This window comes from Apteryx mantelli, chromosome 15 (genome assembly GCF_036417845.1).
Source record: "Apteryx mantelli isolate bAptMan1 chromosome 15, bAptMan1.hap1, whole genome shotgun sequence".
NCBI classification, from domain to species: domain Eukaryota; kingdom Metazoa; phylum Chordata; class Aves; order Apterygiformes; family Apterygidae; genus Apteryx; species Apteryx mantelli.
The window spans coordinates 4,496,140-4,521,280 of NC_089992.1; the positions used below are offsets into that span (position 1 = coordinate 4,496,140).

The 25,141-nt window shown below is 43.2% G+C and overlaps 1 protein-coding gene across 1 annotated transcript in view; it reads left to right on the top strand.

Moving 5' to 3' along the window:
- CERS3 (ceramide synthase 3) overlaps window positions 1-14,807 on the top strand; it is a 47,844-nt gene extending 33,037 nt beyond the window's left edge. The window contains exon 12 of the mRNA XM_067305923.1: window positions 10,884-14,807. Coding sequence (XP_067162024.1) covers window positions 10,884-11,018 — 135 coding nt within the window. The 3' untranslated portion in view covers window positions 11,019-14,807. The remainder of the gene's footprint in view (window positions 1-10,883) is intronic.
- Window positions 14,808-25,141: the final 10,334 nt, after the last annotated feature.

Consider the following 25,141-nt stretch of genomic DNA (forward strand, 5'->3'; position numbering starts at 1 on the left):
GCTGATTTTTTTTTTTTCTTTTTGGTAAATGTCCTGAAAACAGTTTCTACTGCTTCAAAATCAGAACATGAAGTTTAATGAGAATTAACACGTTCAGCAAGAAGCGGTCCATTTCGGCAAAATGCCATTCTGCAGGAGTTACACAGAGGGCAGCGTTTAGTTTCCCAAACTAGAGACATGCAGGTTTTGTCTTTTCTTTTCTTGTAAAGCCGGTACTGTGCCGATGGCAATTAGGGTATTGATACAATGGACCAGAGACGTGAGCCTGCCTTAATTCCGAGTAGTCCTCTTAAAAGCAATAATGTATTGTAGAGAATAATGACAATCTAGCTGGTTACCATTTTAATGACTGTGTGGGACTGGGAAGTTGCTGAAAAGCTTTCACGGCAGATTTTGGGGTGACTTTCGAGACTGGCAAAGGCTAGTACTCACTGATGCCACACTTCAGAATTTGAGTTCCCTGGATGAAGCTTTAGCGCAAACACAAATCAGATTGAACCAGATTAGCATGGGTTGCCTTTCCCCCATTTTAAAGGAAGATAGGTTGTGGAGAAGCTGAATTTGTTGATTCTCAATGGATAAATATTTGTAGCGTATTTTCTCATGAGGATGGCTTATTAGGGGAACAAAATAGGGCAAATAAAAGTCTTCCCTCGTAGAGATGAAAACCAGCCTATCTGGGAACCTTCCGAGTCGATTCAAATTATTGCCTTTGGGACATCAACTTTTTAATAGCCTGGAGATGGGAGCTAGCCAGCCCAGTCAGCAGCATGAAGGCTCATGCCCTAGTAAAGGGAAATTACTTCCTGTTATGACTTTCTTTCATCTGCATATTTCCCATTCTGCTACAGCAATCTCGTTAAGCCCAAAGCCTGGCTACATGTCCCACTTAATGCTGCCAAATTTATCGGGGGGAGGAGGGGTAAGAGGCAGGCAGAAGAAAGCATAAAAGAATACAAGGTTTGCTGGCCAGTATTCAGAGCAACAGGCAAAAAGAAAGCCACTGCACGCACCCTGGGGCACTCGGGAGTCCTACCGCTGCCGGGGGGTTGAAGTCAAAGCTGACCTCAGCAATGTGTAGGTAAAGCTCCTAATCCAGCAAAGTCTGTGAAGGTGAAAGAGGAAAACCCAGCAGTTCTTCTCTGCAGCACAAATGTCACGTACCCATCCGAGAGCGCTGCCTGCTTTCCTTTGCCTCCACCAGCTCACTTCCTGGCCCTGCGAGTCAGAAGGCAGATGACTGTTTAAATCTCTGCTTTTTACTCCAGGTTATGGAAGGGGGTCAGGATCTGAACAACAGCTTCCAGGGTGGTATGTTATACCATACACTAAAATGTGCTTCTCAGATTTCAAAACAGCAGTGATATTTTTTGTTGGAATTCTGATTTTTTTAAACCAACTCTGTTAAAAATGCCCATAATTCCACACCACCTTTCACTTGAGAAGCTTCAAATATTTTATAAATGTCAGTTAAAGTTTAGAAAAATTTGAGTTAAGGACCGTTATGATCATTATGGAGGAAGGAACTAATGAGAAACTGAGGAAATTTATTCCCGAGCATCTGATGGGAATAGGTGGGCTTGCGAACGTACGCTGGGGCAGGAGTGTTAGGATGAAGCGCCCTTCCACAGCCCTGTTATGCACACACAAGACTATGCAAGAGCAGACTCGGTTCCCTGGCCGTATTCCAACAAATTGGGTGTGTGGAGGCTCCCTCTGCCTCTTATATTAGCTGTGCCATAAATGGGGCTTTTATGTATTGCATAAAAATTGTTTAGTTAGTCTGATGTTCCCGAAACTGCTGAGTTTGACTTCAGTAGGAGCTGCAGATGACCACTGCCTCTGAGAATAGAAAATCAAAACTATAAGTAATTGTGAAAACGAAGCTTCCCGCCCCGGCCAGTTCGGTAGGACTGAGAACTGCGTGTTGATGCGAGGCCAGGCTCTCAGCTGGTATAAATGAGCACGGCTCCGCTCCAAGCCGATGGGATTGCGCTACTTTTCACCAGCAATAGCTCTGGCCAAACAACCACCCCCACCCCTCTCTCTGACTGTCTGTGTCTGGCACAAGGCAGCTTTGCTTTTAGTAAATCCCTGATCTAAATGAATTCTCTTTATGTGAAGATTGCTAACTCAGATAAAAGACAGATGCTGGTCAAATTTTTGCTTTCCAATTCATTGATTTACCTTGCTGTCCCCAGAAGGGCATTTGCTGACAGTTCTTCTGGCTTCCATTGTTAACTGCTCATATCTTTTAATTTTCTGGCAGGCTATTTATGAAATCTTCCATTTGTTGCTAGTTTTATATATATGCATCTATATACAAATTATAAATATATATAATATATTTTAAATATATTATATTTATATAAAAAATAGTGTGCATATGTATTTATTTTTTCAATTGCCAAAAATTAGTCCATAGAACAAACCCTCAGCCTCCTACAAAACTTTCTGATCCCTCCATTTACTACTTTCAATATACGCTGCAGATGTTTGCATTGTGAGTTTGTTACAGGATGAGTAATCCTCATACTTTCAGAGGGATTCCCAGTACTGCAGTCTGTTGAATCAAGATTTTTTAAAAAGGAAGAGATATGTCTGAATTAACATTAGTTAATTGCAGATTAACTTCAGTTGATGAAGGAAGTGGTTCTATCTTGTATTTAAAGAAAATATGTTTCGCTGAGTAGACCTGAGAGTGCTCCATAATCCCTATTACGTGAGAATGAGGCAGGAAATCCTAACAGGAGCAGCCTCGACTCTGAAACACACTTCTAAAAACCTTTGATCAGGCACAGCACACTATAAAGTTCACATCATCAAAAAAAAAAAAGAAAAAAAGTCTCTTTTGACCATCCAGTAACTATTCATACATAATTTTGATGTTTTGCCAATATTTATCACTGATAAAAGATTATAGTAAGAGAGTTAACTAACTTCTAACCTTTGAAGAAGTCACTTGGAGCAAGAAGGATTAAGTGTAATGACCATGAGCATAAAACGTAGGGAATGACTAGACATGCCTGCTTTAATTCTGGAGCTGACTGTATTTGCTTTAGGCAGAGAGGCAGTGGTGGATATGCAGCACATGAGGGTGGGATTTGTCTCACCTAACTTCAGCCAGCTAAAAGCTGTGTCTTGCCCAAGATAAAGAGTCCCTCTGCAGTGAGCGGAAGAAGAGAGGCTGGAATTTCTTTAGCGTGTAATTTGCTGTGTCCAGCGTTGCCACCTCACCAGTGGTGGGACAGGTCACCCTCTGGGGACACTTGTTTTCTCTTTCTGTTGGTTACACAGAGGCCCTAAGTGACCTTTGAGTAGATACCTAACTTTTAGAAGGCTGAACTTAGCTGCAATAAACCCCCCCACTAAGTGACTTAAACGCACAAGTCTCAGGGACTTCTGATGCTACTCAATAAACTTTGCTCACTAGCTACTTCTTGACGTGCTCTATATCCAGCCTCGACATCGGGGGGTTAGAAATGCTGTGTTGAAACAATTTTAGGTCTTGTGTATACTGATATGAATGTGAAATGAAAAGACAGTTGTTAAATATTTGACTTGAAAATTAGTTTGATATTTTGTTGTGTGGGGGTAAAACTTTAGATACATCATGCAAGGAATGGAATATCTCCTAACGCTTAAAGCAGAGGAATGAGTGCCTTAAATAGACCCAATATATAGGAGAGAAGTGCCTCTTTTCCCTAGTTTTATACTTGCAGTTTGAGGCTAGATTCATAGTGCTATTAGGCTTCTGTGAGCACATTCTTTAGCAGTTATGGTGTTTCAAAGCATTCAGCCTAAGTGCAGTATCATACCTTGCTAAGTAAGAAAAGTGTGACTGCCTGATCATCTGTTTTGTAGCCAAAAAAGCATTTATAAGGACTAAAATTGCATGTTCTGATAAAGGTTCATAACACTGAACTCCTTGGCTTAATGCAAGTTCTGTCCTAGGGTAAAAAAAAGTTCACTATACAGAACAGCATCAAATGCTTATTATACTGTTCTTTGTTTCTTTGCCAACTGTGGATTTAAAACTGGAATAATTCAAAAAGCAGTGGGACATTATGACTCACTCAGTACCTCCTGGGCTTTTGACATTATCGTAAAGCCTCATACACTTGAGTGCAAGGTTTAGTTAGTGGATTTCAATAACACAGCTAGCAGACTTTATTGAAACCACAGAGCACTTGATTAACTGTAAACAATGATTTATTTCTTCTGAACAGTCAAGGTATTACAGCTCCAGTTACAGATGTGTTATGCTGAGTGATAATGCAAGTGATATTTTCTGAGATTAAATTTATTCCTTCAGTTGAAATCAGGGACGTATTCTAACAGTGACATCTAGTTTTATGAGGTTACTCTTTTCAATATTTGTGGAATTAGTGTGACTTTTCCTTTGTCTTTCACACATCTTCCTTGAGTGCCCTTGGAAAATTCCCAATGGGAAACTTGGGGAATGGATATTCCATAGAAGGGAGAGAGTCAATAAAAGGAGTTTTGGCCACAAGATGTCCAGTATAATTAGTCTAGAGAGTCTGCATCTTCATTTAAAAACTGTAGAAAGCAAAGTCTGACAGCACATCTTCCACTGAAGATTGACATTATTTATGTTGACTAGTGTGTATAGGCTAAAAAGGGAAATATATTTTCCAATAAAATCTTCCAGGCTGGAAATTTAGAACAGTTTGCTTGAATCCAAATGTATATTACTTAGTCTCCGCAGGAAAGTAAAGACATATTAAGTCATATGTCAGCTGAGTTGAATTATTCATGTTGAACTAAACATGTTGAACTCAGAGGTTCATCAACTTTATAGTATTGTTTGTTAGAAAAGTACCCCCTTCTATCTATTTGGACTCACTTTTTATTATCTCTCTTGTTTATTATCTCTCTTATTTGAGTCAGTGGTTGCTGACCTGGCTAATAGCTTTCATCTTTGTATTGCAAGCTGTTTCCATATGTGCAGGTGCTGTGGAATTTATTGACTTTACATTGAGAAATCAAGATCTAGTCAATAGCTATATAGATATTTAAATGAGAATATTCTCAAAGTAGAATTAAGGTACAAGATTTAGGACATGCTGATTGTAATGGAAGATACATTTAAGAGTCAGGCAATTCCAATTTAAGGATAAAAATAAATATTTGAAAATCCCCAAATCTAAATTTCACTAAATCAGAAAACACATAATTAAAATTCCAGATTTAGCTGTGAATGGTCCTTACGTATGTGTACCTGGCAGAAAGAATCCAGCTAATTGTGTGGAGGTAAATTACACTTACCCTAAAAGGCCCAAATGTAGGTCCTTAAACCCTACTGTCTTCATGAGAGCGCCCTGGTTTTCCCTGTGTCTATGATGTGCCAGAGACTACTTGTGGGTTCAGTGATCGTGCACAACCACACAGCTGTAATCCATACATGGAACAAAAATGAAAAAAATACATCTTCTGTGGCAGGTACGAGTTACAGCTGTGTGTTCCTGTGTAAGCATATGACCCAGCTCATCTCAGGTGAAGGGTCGTTTTCAGGGTCAGCTTACGACGAGCTGGCTGATGTCGTGTTTTGCAATATGAGATCTCTGTTATCTGGGCAATGAATGGACTAAGCTGTGATGCACTGGGTCAGCTGTGATTATGGAGGCAGAGTTAAAAAGTGGTACGCCCGAACGGATGTGATTACATCAGTATGAGTATGATTAGGGTGATGTAACCAACAGCTCCAATGGAGAGTGTAACTCTCTCTAAATACTATATTAGCCTGCGTGATGATGTGGATTCTGAGAGGTACTATCAGGGCAGAAGCTGCTACTGGTGTTGCAATTTGTTTATGTGCCAGAACTGTGGCATTTTCTCTGGAAAAGTTAAGGAAGAATTGCACTGGTTTCACTCAATTCAGTTACTGACAACTTACAATCTTTGATGTTTTATAATTCATGGGTTTTTAGCCTCACAAATGCCAAAGTGAGCACAGAAGTCACTTCCACTCTGCTGAAATAACGACTCCCATTATAACCATGTCTAGAATAGTCAGTGAGCAAAAACATGAATCATTATTATTGGACTGAAATGAATGCAACCAAAGTTGCACTGAAGTAACACTGAAGTTGATGCCTGGCATATACATGGCTGTTCCTCCTAGCTGCCCTGGACGTGGCATAGTTATGGTTGCTGTTGGTCCAGAGAATCTGCAAAATGGAGAAAAGGCAGCATGACAAGAGCTTTTTAATTTACAGAATACCATGACAACAGTCAAAGGCTAAATTTTAAACCCTATCAATCCAGACTAGTCTTTGTGTTTGGCTAACTAAATATTGAAGCAAACTTTTAAGGAGGATAGTGGATTTCCCTTCTCTTGATGTCTTCATACATGACATGGGTGCCTTCCTGTTTAAGACGTGTAGGTTAGCCCAGTACCTTGCATCAGTATGAGCACAACTGGGTCACATCTTGTGTTATGCAAGAGGTCAAACTGGATGATGAAGCTGACATACTTTAGCCCGCAAATAATTTACTTATATCTCTCTTGTTCTTGTTTTCCTTTCTTTTCTCTTTCTTTTAATGAGAATTTGGTGAGAAAGGAGGTCTTTCTTTCCCTTAGATGAACAAATTAGACCTCATTCTCATGTTGGCAAAAATAGGGAACAGATTCAACCAAAGTCAATGTTATTAAGGTATTGCACATATGATTTAATCAGGCCCTTCCTCCCTGTTGAAGCTCCTTTACCATTCATGTAATAAGATGTGGTGCAAATGACTTGAATGATACTAACAGCAGTGAAATGCAAGAAGCCAAAATACCTTAACAAATTCAGTTCATTTAACTAAAAGAGGCAGACTGAGCAGCAGGTGGAAGGGTTAAACAAAAGGAAAAAAGATTATAAAAGTTTGCGGCTTTGGCCTCACTACAAATGGCTCTCTTGCAGACTTTATAGCATTAGTGTTGCTTCTCATAAACCTTGAAACCATTCATCCACTTAGAAAGATTAAATTGGTTAGTCATCCAGAACATAAAACATAGACATCCATTTTGTCTGTTACCCTAAACCTTCTGAAGTATAATAAATGCAGCTGATACCATTAAACCAAAGGATTGAGAATTAATGACGGCCTCAGTTGTTGCATTTACAGTTTTCCAGCTCTTGTGTTTTTGATAGTATAATCATCTGTCATTGCTCAGGGACAGTAAGAGCAGAGTCTTTGTGTTGGAAAACAGAACTATGATATATGATGTGCAGGGGTCACAGAAAATATTTTGGCATTAAAGTAGGGAAAACCCTAGAAGTGTCATATTATTTGTCATTCTTAGAAGGTCAAAGTTAACAGAGGCATAAACTTATGATATCTTAATATATTTATAATAGTCTATTGTAAACAGCTTGCAAGGACAGATTTGTTTTGTTTTCTAGTTACAGATGAAGCTACTGCTGTTTAAGGTCTGTCCTCTCTTCACTTCTGTTGCATTCCAGTCACTTAAGCAAGTTGGATAAAAATGGCCAGACTCTTCTGAAATAAGGATTTTTCAAGGCACTTAGTTACAAAGCAGGTTCATGATTGGAAAGATAACAAAAATTTAGATTTGATTCAGCAGCATTTCTTCTAGATCAATATCAGGATTTCAGAAATAGTGCTCTTTCCCAGAATTAAGCAAATTTGCTCTGTAATGGTTGCTTCAGATCACAAAGAAATTTAACTCCTGCTGCCTTGAAATATGTAAGACATTATCTCAAATACAGGGGTTTGTAGTGTCCTGGACGCTAACATTCACGTGTTTTTAAATTACTACAGATAGTGCCTTTTATCAGAGCCTGTAGCTTGACAGCATTAAAACTGGGAAACAGATTATATCTGAGCTTCCAGTTCCATTCCGTAAACACCAACCCATTCCTATAGGAAACAGGAATTGATGCCACATATTAGCTGTTGCTCAAAGCCAAGCAGATCACCAGCTATTCTTCAGCACATGCTTGAGCACCAACAACCTCTGTGGGGCATAATGAGATGCTCAGAATGAAATAGGCACTCAGGAACTTCGCTGTCTCCAGGCCTCTTCAGACTGGGAGCAAAAGCACTCCTTCCCACATTGCTCCCCACATTTTCAGCCCCATCCAGACACTGCACAAGAAGATGAGAGCATTTCCCATGAGTCCAGCAGACTCTGTATCAGACCCTGTACTCACATTTGATTTGCATTTGTTTCTGAAACATTTCCGGTGGCAAAAAAGTAACCTCCCAAAACATTTGTCTTTAACTGTAAATACAAATCACAAAACTAACAGGAGTGAGAGAGGTGATCTGAAAGAGGCAGAACCTCATAAATTGTTTGTGTGGGAAAGGCTGTCTTTTCTTTTCTCTAACTGATGGCATGCCAAGTTTATTTTACAGTATTTACAGTAAGATTTGTTTGTTTTTATACCCGTTATATGTTGTTAGGGAAAAGGCAAAAGAAAAGCTCCAGGAAGTTTATAGTTTCTGATGAGACAGAGTTTAGTTTTAATTTTCTTTCTAGCCCTATACATCTTGCTAGAAATGTAATATATAAAGGGGATATGAAATTGCAATTGGATGAGTTATTACTGAGCTGTCATTTATTTTCTCTGTATAAATTTGGTGCTGAAGAAAGACCCCAGAATAGCAGGCTGCAAGTGTAATTGTCAGTGCATTCAGAGAGCAGATACAGGGTGGGCAGGGACAACACTGGTTTCTCCTCTTTGCATCTCATCACTGACCTTGGCACACACGCTTGGAGCAGGAAGGGCGTGCAGCCTGTGCCTGCTTAGTTGAAGTCCAGACAGATGACAAGGAAAACAGATTTATGAGCAAAGGAGGGGTCCCAGCATGTCTGTAGGGGCACAGCTCTGGAGGGGATGTGTTCTGTTAAGAAGAAAAGCCTCAGGTCACTCCTAGCCGATGGTAGAAACACCGTCCTGGAGCCCAAACACCCTTGCATCACGAAAAGTCACCACAAGACCTGCAGTCTTCAGTATCTGAACACTAACACCACCCAATGCCTGCCTATTTAACTTTGGGAGTTGCCATTAACAAACTAGATACCCGTGTGCTAGTGGGTAAATTGTCAGCCTCAGAGTGTGAGGACCCCAGTTTTGAGTCCCAGCCTAAGGCGAAAGGGGCTATCTATAAAACCATGAGATGGTGGAGAGGGAATGACTGTTGCCCGTCTCTTCCAGCACAAGAACTGGTGAGTATCATGCAAGTTTATCTGGTGCTAAGCTCAAAGCAAACAAGAGGATGGTGCTTTCTGCAACATGGAGTTAGCATGCAACTTTTTTGCCCTGGAGTGTTGTGTGTACTAAAACTCTACATGGGATCTAGGGAAGACTGGACAAGTCACTAGAAGAGAAACCCAGTGCAGGCTGCTAAACACACAGAAACCAATTCTGGCTCAGGAAACAGCTGGAGGTGGGGAAAGTTTCTTTTGTGCCTCCTTTGATCTCCTTTCCATTCTCAGTCATCCACTTAGGCAGAAGGAAGTGTTTATTCTATTTACAGTCTCTTACTAGAGCATCCTACCTTGAGTCTGCGGAGGAGACCATAAGCTGGTATGCAGAGTTGTTATGAGAGGCAGGTACTGCTTTTCTAAGCTTGTTGCACTGAAAGAGAAATAGAGATTTTTGTTTTTAATGCCAAAGCCTTCATTGTTTGAACCAAACTCCTGAACACATTGTAGGACCTGGATTATGGTAGGACTGGAGAAATAAGAGAGAGCAATGTTAGATTTTATTCACTGTCCTGCACAGCACAGAATTCCCTAACTTTATTGTGAAATATCTGTGTGGACACAATATTGTCTCTATGTGGTAGAAACATTCATTAGCAACTGCCATGTTTGACTGTTTGGGTATGAAGAATGACTGCCAAATATTAGAAGCTGTTTCTGTATAGCTGGGAAGGAATTTTCTCAAGGGCAGAATGTCCTTCTGACCCCATTTCATTCCTGCTAATAAAGCAACCATCGCCTCCTCCCTGGCAACTCCCTTAGCAGTCATTCTGACTAGGTGATATACCCAAAACCACAGCTGGATGGGAACATGACCTTCCCTTTGCAAATGCTGATGTGATGTATACACCACCAGGCAGAGAAGAACATTTTAGGGTCAGTAAGTCTCTCTGAGCGAAGGTAATACCGGGAGTTGCTGGCACAACCAGTCACTGTTTAGCTTACACCTGTCAGAAGCAGGCAACCTCTCAAATCCTATGTTTTTGCTAGTGTATTCATCATATTTAGCATTTATACAATGTTCTTTTCATCTTCCCTGCACTTCAGAATTGTTAATCCCACAGCACCCAGGGATTACTCACAACTTTACAAGTGAAAGCGGAAACAAGGAAGAAGAGGTCAAGTGTCTGGGCCAAGGTCATGGAGAAAATTTTGTCTAAAGAATGTTGGGCTCCACAAGATTAAAGCGCTAGCTGGCCTCTTCTTGGATGTCAGCCCCTGTCTTCTTGGGAGGTGGCTTTGGGTGGCAGTTCTGATACTATCTAGTGTTTTTACAGCTCCCCTTTGATTTGTTCCTTATTGCATATTTTTCACTGAGGCAAATGGAGGAGAGAAGAGTTTTATGTCTTCAGAGGATGATGAAGAATTTCCAAGAAGGGAGAGCGTCTTATTATCTGGAACTTTTATGCACCATCTTTTCATCTTGTAATGGCATTGGGGTACTTGACTAATGAAATTAATTGATTGTTTTTTAAAAGCCTCTGTAAAGATACCCAGGTCGCATTGATATGAATGACTCTTTCTTTTCAGGCATCTGTAGGCCTTTTTGAAAGGTTTGCATTGCACTGATAATAGCAATCCTGTAATTTATCTGACAGCAAACACAATGTAGAATATGCTCACAGTGCTTTCTTCTCCCTAGGACTTGAAAGATGACCGGAGCGATGAAGAGGAGGAAGATTCAGTTACAGATAATGAAGAGGAGTCCACAAAGAATGGCAACAAGAATGGCTGTGGGTCGAGCAAACATCCTCTCCTAAACAGCAGTCTCCACTAGTCCCCTCCTGTCTCACCTCCTGCAGTGGTTTCTGGTCTGTTTTCAACCCAACCTACAGGATAAAACTTAAGTCAAAAGGCTTATGAGAGACTGTGATTGATTTATTGTTGGCTACTGGACCTGGAAAAAAGCCCAGTTTAGAGGGGAGGGGAAAATTGCATAACATGACAAAATGTGTTAATGACCCATTTTCTGAACCATTTCTCAGTGTTTGGAAAACCTACCTGGAACATGCTGATCATTCCACTCTTACAGTGCTCAACAAGGTCAAAGCTCAAGAATGACAGATCATTTAGTGTCCTATTGATTCTAATGTAGTTTTTCAATCTAAGCTATATTTTACCAAGCAATTTCATTCACAGATGTTTTGTGGTAAGCGGTGTGAACTCCATTAAGAAGCAAAATTACTCTACGTGGGAAAAATTTCACAGTGGTCAAAAGCTAGTATTTTAGTCTTTACTTCTTAGTTTATGTCCTCATCAAAAAGGCTATTTTTGTGAGATAGTTCTCTTTTCTTGGAGGCCAGTGGAAGCTAACATGAAAGAAGTGAGACTATTTGCCTATGAAGAGTTTGTTTCGCGGTGTAAGTATAGAGCCTTTCTTCAAAATATATTGTATGACATAGAGTTCAAATATTGTGTTTTGAGATTTACCAGTCAAGAAAGTGACTTGTAAAATAGCAAAACTCATCCCCAGCTCTACATTGAGCTCTAGGTTCCAGAAATGTCTTTAACCTCCATCATTTTGCTTCTAGGCCTGGTGCTTGAACAGCGAGTGCAGTGGGAAGGGAAGGAGGACCTGGCCAAGGTGAATGAAAATCAGGTCTTCTCGCAGGTTCTTTTGCACTTCTTATTTGTCTTAAGCGCTGCTGAGTGCCCTCCTGCTCTGGACACATCTACAGACCAGAAGATTAAAAATTAAGCTGGTCCTTTCCCTTTTTGTGAGGTGTCCCAACAAAATGATGCTGGATGATTGTCTTCTCAGGAACAAGTCTACTAAATTCTGTTTTGTTGCTCCTGTATATATTCACTGCATGTATATGGTTACTGGGAGGCAGGCAGGGGGTGGAGCAGGACTATCAAGAAATGCCACATCATCAGTGCTGTCTGTTTAGTCAATACCCAGATCTGTATTTCCATCTCTACTCTTTTTGGTAATAGTGAATCACATCGGTTAGAGCCTAACTTGGATGTGAGTACGTGGCTGAGGCTCAGACCTAGTTTATGCTCTAAGAAGTGGAGGAACAGTGGACATCGTACCAGCTCCTCTTACCAAAAATGCCTCTAGCATTAGTTAGCAGGGTTTGTACCCTTTTTTTCTTTATTGCATTGAAATCTATGAGAAGATCTGTTACCAAAACATCCAGGTTTTGATACTAGTGAAGAGTGCAGCAGTCTTTTCAGTCCCTGGGGCTTTCCGCAGAGAGCCTGGTCCCTTTAAACAGGGTGGCTCCCATCTCATTTCCAGATGCATTTAACTCACAAGGTCCTAAATGATTTATGTCATAGGTTTGAGAGATGAGAGGTTGTCCATGTGGTTCTGCAGTTGCTGAGATCTTCTGAGGTGCCAAATCCAGTAGCTTGACAGAGAGCACAGGGACCACTGCTAAAACACCCTCAGTGTAGAGCTTTAGGTTGTGAAAGACTCTTTTCCCTTTAGGCTGCACAGGCAGGAACTTGATGACCTACAGGAAGCACTATATGACTGACTTGTTTTCTCAAGATTTCCTTGGCAAAGGGAGATATAATTCAGTAACTGAAACATTTGAAAGAATGGAAAATGTTGGGGATCTCAGATATGAAGAAAAAATGTGTTTTCTCTGTGGTTATAAGAAACTGTAGGAGTACTTTGCTATAGAGGCTAGCAGTATGAAAATTTCTGCATATGGTCTATGGCCTGTTGAATTAGGCTGCATTTAATTTTTTAATTAAATTAAATTTTAAGTAATTTTGGACCATGCAATACCCTGAGTGTTTGTGCTTTCTCACAAAGAGGAGAATTACACAGAGAAAGAGGTATGGCATAATGCATTCTGAAAAAAGAGGGGAAATCTGCAGTGGTGGACATCATCCCTGTGTTGTGTCGTTGTAGTTAGGTAGCACTGCTCGGGCCGAGCGGGCAAAGTTCCCTCGGTAGGTGCTGCATAGCACCGTGCTTCCTTACAAAACTGTCGAGAATACCTTAAATACTGCAGTGTGGATTTATTGGAACTGTAAGTACTTATTACATCATCTAAAGCAACTGGTGAGTTTGGCAGGGTCACAGTTGCTTATCGGGGCCTATTTATTGCCTACATGAAAAGAACTGGCTTTTCCGAACAAAACGTAGACACCCAACATCTTGCAGGCTGTACACTCCCTTTGAGAGCAGGGGAGACAACGATGCTTTCTACAAGACGTAAAGTGATTTTGGGAGATGGCCAGGGCATTATCATTTGATTTTGATGCCAGAAAGCTTTTCTGCTATGAATAGGAAAGGAATTCAGGAAAGGAAACATGAAGGATGATGTTGTCACAGGAATGAGCCTCTGAACAACTACGGAGTTTTACACTGGAATTTATAGTCTTGTTGAGGCCAAATCTTGCCCTTCCTACTCAGATAAATCTCCCATTGAAACCAATTAACTCGATGGGAGTTTTGCCTGAGTAAGATACTGAATTGCAGATATCAAGATAATTATAAGACCTGTTGTTTTATACAGATGTGAAAACTAAGGTCTTAAAGGAAGAGTAAAAGGCAGATAAATACCTTCACAAATATGATGTTAAGGCAAATTTGGGGGTGAGTACAGAAGAACATGTGAAGAAATTTTTCATCATCTCCTGAAGGTGAGGATTAAGACTTAGTACAGTAAGCAACTAAATAAATATATCACATTGCAGTTAGGAGTATGGAAGGTAGGAGTGTTATGGAAGGCCATTCTTGGGGGGGTTTAATCTCATGGGCAGCCAAGCCACAAGGCCTAAAAATTCTGAACATAAACCACCCAGATAAATACACCCATCACAGAAAGAGGTGGGAACAGATTGTCACAGTGGGAATGGAGTGTCCTGTGCTAACACTAAATTTGTCATCCTGAAGTTACATGTATTTCATTTTTCCACTGTTTACTGATAGAAACTCAGAAACAAGAAGCTGAGGTTATGGGGAACAAAAATCTTGCTAAAGAAATGAATGGCATTCAAATGGCAAAGAAAGGTGCTTCAAGATTTTTGGTCTACTCAATGCCCTTAACATTTATTTTTTTTAATCTTATGGTGCATTTTACTTGTGAGATTTGAAAGGGTAGGCAGAAGTCACAGTTTATCCAGTGATAATTTTGCACAGAAAAAGATCTCAAAATGCAAGTGCATAACATAACTATCATATCAGTACAGATGAGAGACTATAATGCATCATTTTGACCACTGTCACAAAATGGGTCCTGGTTTAATGTTTTGACCCTGTGCATTTGATTTTGCTATGTCATTTTGACCACGCAAAAATACTTAAGATAGAATTATAGACTGAAAATGAAATCCTGGTCCTGTTAGAATCAGTGGAAACTGATCTGTTTCCTTTAATTCCTCTGAGTTTTGTTCCGGTATTTCTGTCAGTGTGTAGTATGCTGCCTCTGTACCATTTATAAGATTTACCAATCTACTTTGGACTAGATTTACAGATCTCCTTTGACTCCATGGAACTCATCAATTTGAATATTCAGCCTAATCACCTTTTTGTTCTTAGTACCACTGAATTTGTCCGGTCAGTTTTGCTACACTCTATAAATAAATATTTTTTAAAAATCGATATGTATATATGAATTCCCTTGGTTTCACTGCCTCTTACTGTCCACAGCTCTGCCTCAGAATCTTACTGATATCGTGCAGCATCTCAAAAGTGTGATGTGCTGCTGAATGCAGAGCACTGCATGGCTTTGTGTGCAATACTTAAGTCAGTGCTTTGGACTGTTATTTGCTGACAAGGCTGTAGCGTTCCCGTCCAAGCATGTGTCTTTCTCCATTTAGCATTATACCTTGCACTTGGGTACGCCCATTCCTTCTGGACTTTGACCCCGTGGTTTCTTTCTGGTCCACTTTGTAGTATTCCCTCTTCCTCCAAAATGTCCGAGCAAACAATGTTCAGTGTTAACAGCTCTGCTTTCCATTCCCTTGCTGGCTTTAGGGTGAGGGCCCATTCAGGAACAAACTCCCATCTCAGCCTCATTTTTCCCCAGCACAGGAAAGGCTTTCCAGCCACTTTTCAGGAAGAGTCTTGATTTTGCACAGGTCCAGCTGACAACTGGGTGACCTACCCTCTTCTAAGAGGTAATAGCGGTTGCTATAAATGAGCTTTCAGTCTGTGCAGGTCAGATTAGGAACATTATCGCAGAATATATAGCAAACCAAGGTTCACCACCACAGTGCATATTGGACAAATGTCTTAACTCTTAGAGTGCAGAAAGAACCGTTTGCCAAATAATGTTTTAATCACAGATAAATTTGAGAAAAATTCTTGCTCTTTCTGGACAATTCATGAACGGAGAGGAATCAAAATGGATACATTATCCATCATTTGTATTATTCAAGATTTATGCTTTGACAAAAATATTCATAAATGGTCCTACATACAATAGGAGCTACTCACTTAGAAAGCCAACATATTTTTATATTACCATTAATTTGTTTTTTGTTGTGCATATTAGTACTGCTTATAAAGTTATCTGTATTAGAGAAATGTTTGAATAACGTGCAATTACAGAGAGAACGCTGGTTTTCTTTCTGAAGTGCTTCTGTTCATACATAGTCTGAGGCGTCACCACAGAGTTAGATTGCCCTGGGATTGCTACCTAAATGACTAGTCAGCACACTGCAGACAAATTAGACATGGATCTGAAGCTGGCAAAAGCAGAAAAGGTCTATTGAAAACAAAAGAGCTATGCTGATTTGTATCAGCCAAAAAGCTGTTCTGTATTTCTTATTCTTTCCATTTCTGTCTCTCCTGTGAAGAAGATCACTGAGGTTCCGACTTTCTATCTCTTCCCACAGGCTTCTCTTTGCAAACAAACATGAAATAAGATGTTACAACCCAAATAATGAACTGTGGCGGAATACTTTGGTTTTATCACCTGAATTTATTCATTTTTTAAACTCATGAGTAAGAATGGAATTGATAGAAAACAAATCAAACAGGGATCTGTGAGTTTTGGCTACAATCAAGTTGCAAACTGTGAAGAATAAAAAAAAAAAATCTTGCTGATTTAGAAAGAAAAACACCATCTCCACAGGCACTTCCCCCAGCTGCGGGTTCGAAGAAAAACAGATAATCAGCTGCCAGAAATGGAAGTCCATGCTGAGAATAAGAACATAGCCTGGTTGTGAAAAAGCCAGAGAGATGGTTTGATGGCTCTTAGCCACCCAAGAGTTGGGGAGCCTTTCTATATGGAACAGCAAATGAGCCGAGAATTAATTATTCTGAGTTCATTTCATTGGTTGTGCTCAAAATCACTAAAAACATCCTTTTCTCTTTTCATTTTCCAGTAAGTTATATGGGCTTCCTCCTGCTCTGTCCATCCCATATAGAGCTGGGGTTTTGTTTCTTAGGATTTGAGCTACAGACTGTCCAAGGAGGGGACCTAGAATTGAGGAAGATAAACGTGTCTCTGGCTTGTCTAAAGTCACACAGGACATCCATGTTCCCGCTAAGAACATGATTTCTGCTTAGAAAATCTAGCCCACGCTCATGCTTTAGAGGACAGAGGGTTACCAACGTGCGTCAGACAGCAAGACAGCCTTGCGTGCCATCAGCACTTTAGAGAGGGAGCTGACCTTTCCCGAGAAGGGCTTGCATGAGTGAGGAGAAGTCAGCGGGGGTTTGCCAACTCATCACACAGGCGTCTCTTACAGACGTAGGTGTGAAAGACCCTCTTAAACAACAGCTGCTGCTTCCCACAGCTCAGCTCTTCAACAGGGAGCGTTTTCTCTCACTCTTGCTCTGTATTTTCTGTATGATGCTACTTGGTTTATAGAAGTTGCTAGACAAGGTGAGAGCAGCATCTTCCGTTTCTGAGAGCAACCAGCGTCAAATGCTTGCAAAATGGATACCAACTGCCAGACCAAGGTAATCCCTCTCACCCTCTGGTGGGAGATAGACAGAGATAGGTTCATGCTCTGAAGCATGTTTTGGAGAAGAAAGGTGTTATCATGACTTGTTGCAACTCTAGATATTTTTGTCACTGATACATACAACGAACAGCAACTCTGTGCTGCAGGAGCTGGGCACACCTTGACTGAGGAACTTAGTTCAACTTTGGATCATTTCTTTGAATTCCCATTGCCTGACCCATGTTTGCCATCTTACTTGCCACCCACAGGTTTTTGGTCACCTGCTTAACCTGGTCAACAGAGATTGCTCCATGCCCCATCTGTGCTCTGGCTCTGTAGGAGCAGCCGTGTTTGCACGTACTGGCAAGGAAGCACGCTTGCCTACTGAAGTGCAAGCTATTTGGTAGACCACAAATGAGAGCAAAAGCACCATAAAGTGTTGGGACATAATGGGGGGTGGCAGAGTAGGAAAAATCATTGGCCGGAAAAGGAGAACTCCTGCAGGAAAAAAAAATAGTTTCACTTTCCATCCTGTCATCCATGTGTGTCAAGATCTTAAGCAGCAGAAGGAGGTAAAGTCCTGACATTAATCCCTTGTCAAAGAATGGGATTCCCAGTCAAGGAAATGAATGTGATCAAAGCAATATAATCTTCATAGAGAGCTTCAAGTAGGGCTCTGAGAGTTTATTTAACTGAAGTATCCTCTGTGGGATTACTTGAAGTTTCTAGCTTATTAGAAGACAAGGCTGAAAACACAGGTCTAAGCTTCAACATATGACTTTGCAAATACAAAGTCATAACAATCCATGTAGGATGATGTTGTTGATGTTCCAATAGGCCTAAAATTTATGAAAATATCTTCTATTTACTCAGCTGGAAAGAGCCCTGTTCTTCTGGAGTTGTGTTACCCCATAAAGCATTCAGAGGAGACCCCATAACCATTTCAAAGTCTGAAACATTAAGTGGAATAACAAGTATAAACTTAGCTGCAGCGACTTTGAAGTGCAAGAAGCATGTTCTTGTAGCCATAGAATATTACTGTGCTTTGAGCTGGAGTGGGAAGAAACAGCTCCCAGGCAGTTGTTTCAGGTGGTGAAAAGTCCATATTTTTCCTACCACAAAAGAAGCTGATTTAAAATGTTAGAGTTGAGCAGTGAAATAGATGATCAAATTAGCACTGAAATCCACAGGAGCTTTTCCAATGATGCCAATGAGAACTGGGTCCAGACCTTAAGTGACCAGGTAAAATGACAAGCAGCAGGATGGTACTAGCAAAGTGTAATAACTCCATTCTCCAGCTATCAGGAGTGGGACACAGCCTCATCCCATCCTCCTTCTATGGCCCAGGGCAAAATCCTCCCTGTGAAACATGATCTCCCCTCTGCCGGGCCTTCACGTGAAGCCAACTATGCCCAAACTGGGCATGTTCCTCTTGAGAGGCGCCCCTAGCAAAGTGGTCCCTTCCCGATCAGCAGCTTCACTTTCAGCAAGCAGTCTGCCTCCAGTCCTTCTGCGCCATTCAAAATCTCAGCAAAGATGGAGTTGCTGATGTTAAAGCCCAATCCAAGGCCCAGTTTTCCAGAAAGAGGTGAATGATGAGCTGCAGTTATCATAACTCATTTTGGTGAGTGAGAGGGCTGCTGAGCCAGAGAAGAAGAGAGAGCAGAGACAAAGAGAGAACCTGGAGCAAGACGGCTGGGGGAACACAGCAACACTTTAAACATAGAACTGAAATCACAAGAGCCAGAAAGCAAGGCAGTAACATGGTTAGGCAGAAAAGCCCAAAGACGAGAAGGAGAAGAAAGATGGCAGCTCAATAATACTGGAGATTGGCCCTTTTCAAGCAGCAGAGGCTGACATTGCCTGGACTCTGCAATGAAGTCTTTGTAGTCAGGACAACTCCCTTTCCCTAAGCACCAACGGTTTCAGATTGAGCCCAGCTGGTGAGTTCCCATGGCAGGAGTGAAGGCAGCAGGATTTGGGAAATCATGGCAGAAGACGTGCCTGCTCTTACACTCCTTTAGAAAGTTCCCTGTACATTAGTGAGTGGATGTGGAGGGATTCAGCTGGGCATGGGCCAGGTTAGCAGCAAGTCCAGGCTGACAGACCTGTGGCTGTGGTGATAACCTTGTGGTTCACTACCAGCTGCTGGGCAAGCCTCGTGCTCCCTTGAATCTCCAAGATGTTTCTGTGCTTTCCCTGACTCCCTGTGACTCCCTTAGAGTCCTAGAAGAGTTCCTAGAAGATTTGTGAGTTTTTCTATAATGAAGAGCAGAAGAAAGCTGCTAAAATGCCTTTCTAGTGCTAGCACATATGGGTAGGCTTCTTGGCTATGTCATGGATTGTACATAGTATGTGAAAAGTCCTGGGTGGAATATTTCTGAAGAAGAATCCGTGGGAAACAGGAGCTAAATCTTACCAGGCTGTGATAAATCTTATCAGGTCGTGCAAATCCTTCCTAGTTCTTTTCCTATTTTAAAGGAGGAATTATTCAGCAACCAAAGAATGTTTTGTGTTTTCCCCTATCGCGAGAGGCAGTGAGGTCAGTCAGCAGTTGTATTCAAGCTTTTTTCTCCTTTTAAATCTTTTGGATCCCACAAGGCTGGCACTTGAGCAGAAAGCAGGACACTAAGACAACAGCCCTTATGCCTGAAGTGAGGACTAGCCCGTAACACACACAATACTTATTCATGGCATTTATTGGACTTGGAAATTGTCCCCCACATCCACTTATGTGCTGCAGTTCCCCCTTCTGCACCCAACTGTGATTCTGCTCTACCATCAGATCCAAATAAGAGGGAAGCCAGGACGTTCACCCCTTCCTCTACCCTGGCACACATGACCAATGTGAGGCAAACTGCAAACAAGGACCTCCACATCTACACATTGTGGACAGGAGTTTATGGGCAACGACTTTTTTTTTAATATTTAGGGGCTGATCCAAAGCCCTCTGCAGCCAAATTTTGGCACTCAGCCACAGTTTCTGAGGTCAGTCACACATCCTGATGGACAGGGGATCTCAACAACGACAAGGCAGTGGAGCTGCCAGCCTGTGGCTTAGCGTCCTCGTTTTGGGCCACAGAAGAGCCATGCTCCTTTCAGTGAATGCCAGCAAGAGGAGAACAAATTCCTGCTCCATAACACAACATGGAAGCCAGGGAAACCTCCAAGAGGAGTCCAGTATCTTCATTTTACACATCAATGAGGGTTTTACTGACTGCCGTGGGAATGGATGTCCTCCTGTCCTGCTGCATGATAGGACAGTAGGTGCCAGGGGAAACGTTCAGCAAATCAGCTTGTTGGTCTCTGGGCCGCAGCAGACCGTACGGGCAATGGGAGGGAACCCCCAACTTGCAGGCAGCACATGTGCCTCGGGCGTTCCCCCAGTTCCCAGCTGACAGCTCCCTTAAGAGAGCCCAAAACAGCACTGCTGGGCTGTACGTGCTGCGCAGAGTGATGAGAAAGTGAAACTGTCCACCAAGAGTCCATATGCTGTTAAAAATACAGTACATATATTGGGTTACCTGGTTATTGCTGCAAGGGCCCACGAGGTGGCAATAGCAGGACACTGCTCCCTGCTCGGACACGGCTCCCATGTAGCACATTTGCCCATCTCTTTACCCTTGACAACAAATATTTTATTGAAGATCAGGGTACAGAAGTTTTTCTTGGAACTGGCAATCTCCACTTGGACTCTCTTTAACTGTGAAGCAAGTGTCTGGTACCTCACTGGTAAAAGAGCACTGCAAGTTTTACCAAGACCGAGTGTTTGGTGCCAGTCTGAACAGCTGGCATCTACCAGAGTGTCATCAACGAGCCTTTGCCTGGAGATGCTGAGCTCTCCTGGCACCAGCCCTGTGCCTGTTGTAGCTGGGGGTGGGCAGGAAAGGATGTTTCAACTTTTCTGCATCTGCTTCATTGCTAGTGCTTTTTGTATTGTCTATCAAAACTACAAATTTGTCAAGCCATAGTTTTGGCTGCTAGCAAGGGGACCCCCAGTCTTGCCCGGATCTTTAGTGTTTGCACACAAATAAGGATAATATAACTCTCAGGATGATGAGGGTTACTCTGCCATCTCACCTTAGGGGACAGACTCTCCACCTGAAGCCTTTGCCTTTCTGGCAAAGAGAGATCCTTCAGGAGGCAAGTTTGGCCATGTTCCACGTTTCCTACCATTGCTGACAATAAAGCAAAACTCCAAGGGGAGAAGGTTTGGTCCAGGCTCAGGGTGCGTGTGTACAGGGTAGGAAGAGTGGGACATTAGCCTGTGAAATCAAATGGGCATGGAGACTAAGGGACAGTTGCGTACTGAATCCCTTAAATCCAAAGGGGGCTGCGCATCATAGCCAGAACAATCCAAGAATTTGGGAATCCCGAGAAATAGCTTTGTATAAGAAAATAAACTGTGAGTATGCATCGAGAGAACATCCTACGCCGGGTGCTAACCTCAGCTGTGTGCAACCTGCCTCCCTGCCGCGGTTTGAGGGAGACAGACCAGGGCTTGGGAGCTCCCCAAGGACAGCCCATCCCCGGATGGTGGTCTGTCCCCATACTGCTGGGCACATCCCTGGGTGAGAGCGGGAACGCCTGCACTGGGGAGCAGGGTGGGAACAGCCCTCCTCACCTTGCCTGGCAATGTCCCCACTGACAACTGTACAAGGGCAGAAGGATGAATTACTTGGCCACTGGTCACATGCTCGAAAAGACGAGGCATGCAGCAAGTTGTTCAGTGAATGAGGGCTATGTCGCCCTGACAGGTACGATGGGCAAGGGCACGGGTTGAGATTTGGGTTTTGTGGTCCCAAAATACTGCCCTAAACCACCTGAGCACTCCCAAAACCACAGAGCACTGGCAGGAGGCAGCACTGAAAAGTGCTCCCCATTGAAAGCTCTTCTCAATCTTCTTTAATGCAAACAAGTAGTAGTCACTGGAACCTGGGGCCGAGGCTCTAGGCAGCACTAGGCAGTGCAAAACCCAGTAGTGATACTGGACTTGCTATAGATGCAGAGCAGAGAGAAAAGACAGAAGTCTAGGAGCAGTAAGAGTTTTCCCCAAGGATTAGCAAAGAAGGTCTCAGCATCCTGAAGGGAACACTTAGCATTACTGGGGCTGCCAGGAGGAACTTTTGGGCATGGGCTCCACGAAACGTGCACTGAGGAACCCAGCGGCTCCATCGCTGTGCTAAGCCCCGGCTGAATACAGCCCACTGAGCCAAGCAAAAGCCTGTGCACTCCCACGCTCCCCTCGAGTGTCAGCAGGCAAAAGGGATCTTTTGGTATAAACAAGCCGCTTAATCCCATTGGACACAACCCTCCTGGTCTGGGTCTGCTCAGCTGTGGCTGTAGAGAGTTGGGAATTGATTTGCTTTGATGCTGGGATGAAGCATTTGCTTAAGCGCTCTCTCTGCGTGGCTGTGGACAGGCAGGTGCTTGGCGCTGTGAATGGTGGGGGCAACCTCCACGGTCCCCATCTGACTCTGGCTCATCTCTAGAGTTCTCTGTCAGAGCTAGGCAGCTGGAATTGACTGTCCTAGCAGAGACTGAAGCATGTTTCTGCATGGACACAGTGCTCAGCTCAGTCTGCTCTGGCTTTAGGATCATTTCTGGAGAACTCCCTTGGTTTCATCCAGAGATCCTATGGGGCCAATGCACCAGGGCACAGCTCTTCAGCTGGCTTTAACGCTGCCTGCACATGCACTTGCTGTGTGCATGGTGGGTGCTGGGGGTTGGGGGGTACGCAGCCGTTCACCCAGTTGCCACCAGTACAGCTCACAGACAGTGTGAGACTCCTTACTACCAGCAGGGTGACTGAAATGCATCTCCTCTCCATTCCTTGTGGATGCCCAGCTCACTAAGCCTGAGACAAGGCAGTTATAATAGTCCTAGAGTGATGCTAATATTTTGTTTTTATGAACAAATCCTTGGAACCAAGCCAAAGTCAATTGCCAGCTCTGCTGGGGGAGAGGGTCTAGCACCAGAGGGGGATCCTGATTCTGTTCTTGGTTCACTATATGACTTTGTAAGCAATGGCAGTATTGGCCCCAAAGGGACTGGGATGAGGTATTGGTGGCTGCTGTTGACTAGAGCAGGCTGTGTTTCAGACTCCAGACAGGTCACTCCCTGCAGACCCCCACACTGGCCCAGCTGGCTGATTCTTACCTGGCGATGCTGAGCAGGTTTTGCTGATGAGGGCAGCCAGGTTTCCTTGCTGGTTGTGGAGAAAAAGGCAGCTCCTGCAGTTGCTGACAAAAGGGTAACACACACAAACTCCATCAAGGTGCGTAGCCTTACAGGTGCAGCTGTGCAATGGTCTCAGCTCATGACACCTGGCCAGCTCCCTTGTCCCCTGAAAACGAAGATGCTTCTGCTGCTTCAGGTCAGCTCAAGAGCCAGAGCGTGGCAGTCTTGCCCCAAGCAGATGCTTCAAGTGATGCCTAGGCTAGACAACTAGCATAGACACGTGTCAACATTTGGCCAAATGTCCTAGTTTGCTTCTCCAGGCTGTCGGCTCAGGGTAAAGGCTCTGAGACAGCATGCTGGAGGCTGCCTGGCCACAAGTGCCCACAAGCCCCTCCTGGCCTGGGGTGTTCGTCCTCCTCCGCTGGGACAGTGCTGGGGAATTTGCTGACTCCGATGAGGGTGATGGGGAGCGAGCACGAAAGCCAAGTGGTCCGGAGACGGACACTGCAGAGCAGCCAGGTCTGGGGAGAAGGCTGGCAAAGTTGTATCATCAATTTTTAAAGCTCAGCTCCAGGCAGCAGGAGGTTATGGGCTCTGAGTTTGGCACTGCTTCAGACAGCAGCCTAGGAGTAATGGTTGTGCACAGCTCTGCATCCACAATGGGAGGCACCAGGCTGCTGCAAGCACTGATACAAACTTGGGTAAAGGATAAAGTTGGCCCAGTGAGTAATGACAACACTGATTGCTGTTGAATTTTGGTCCTGCCACTGCTCTTGGGTAAAAGGGGAAGGTTTTTGATTGAGCGTTTTAAGTTGGCAGTTTCCCTTATTAGTACTTTCACAGCAGAAGGAAGGCACTTCAGGTCTGTGCAGTTGCTCTGGGCCACCACATCCAGGGTCCTTAGCACACCCACCCAGATGGCTGTACCGAGCCCCTCCGCATCACCATATACTGCCCGCTTGCCCCCTCGGCTAACAAACCTCCTTTTCTGGCTCCCTGAGCCTGCTGCAAGGGATATGACTGATGAATTTTATATGAAATATTTGCACAGGAGTCAATCCCCAGTCCGGGACAGGTGTCAGATACAAAAGGAGGTATCTGAGGAGGAGAAGTAGGAGACCAGATGTAGGATGTAACCAGCTGAAGGATAGGATCAGGGAAGGAGGGTGGGGGAGTCTGTGTGAAGGGCTCTGCTGCTGTCAGCTCCCAGCATTCAGAAAATCTCCCTCCACACCAAAAGAGAAATCGCGGGATCAATTTCTGAGACAGGACGATTTTAAACAGTCCTATGGCTAGGAACCTCTTCCTTTGCTCCCTGGGCAATGATCTCTAGTCTCCTCGCAGCTCATATTTCCCAGCCTGTCACGGGGTCAAACATTCAGTGACAGAGTTAAATGAGAAATCAGTCTTGTGATTCCAGGAGCCAAGGCTTGGAGAGGAAAAACCCAAACAAACCATAAAACTGAACAAAAGAAAGTGCCAGCTATTCCCAGGTTCCTGATAACATCATCAGAGGTGGCAACACTGGACTTCATAAAAAGCCTTGCTGAACTTTAGGGTCAGCCTCAAACAACGACAGCTCTTTCCTTTGTCCCGTCTGTTCCTGCATGCCTGGGGAGTGACGTGTGGCTGATCATTATTGCCTGGGTGATGGCTATCTATGCCGCTGCTCCCAAATACCAAGCAGACCCTGGGCTAGCTTTGTCTGTATTTAAAAATCCCAGTATGGTGTGGATGGAGGCAGTGATACATTCACATTTCTGATCTCGCTGTGCAAAGTAGTACCTGGGCAGTGCTGGTGGGAGCAGCTTCCTTGGCCCCCTGCAGCTCCCGCTGTTGCTCAGTTGTGAACAAGGTCTT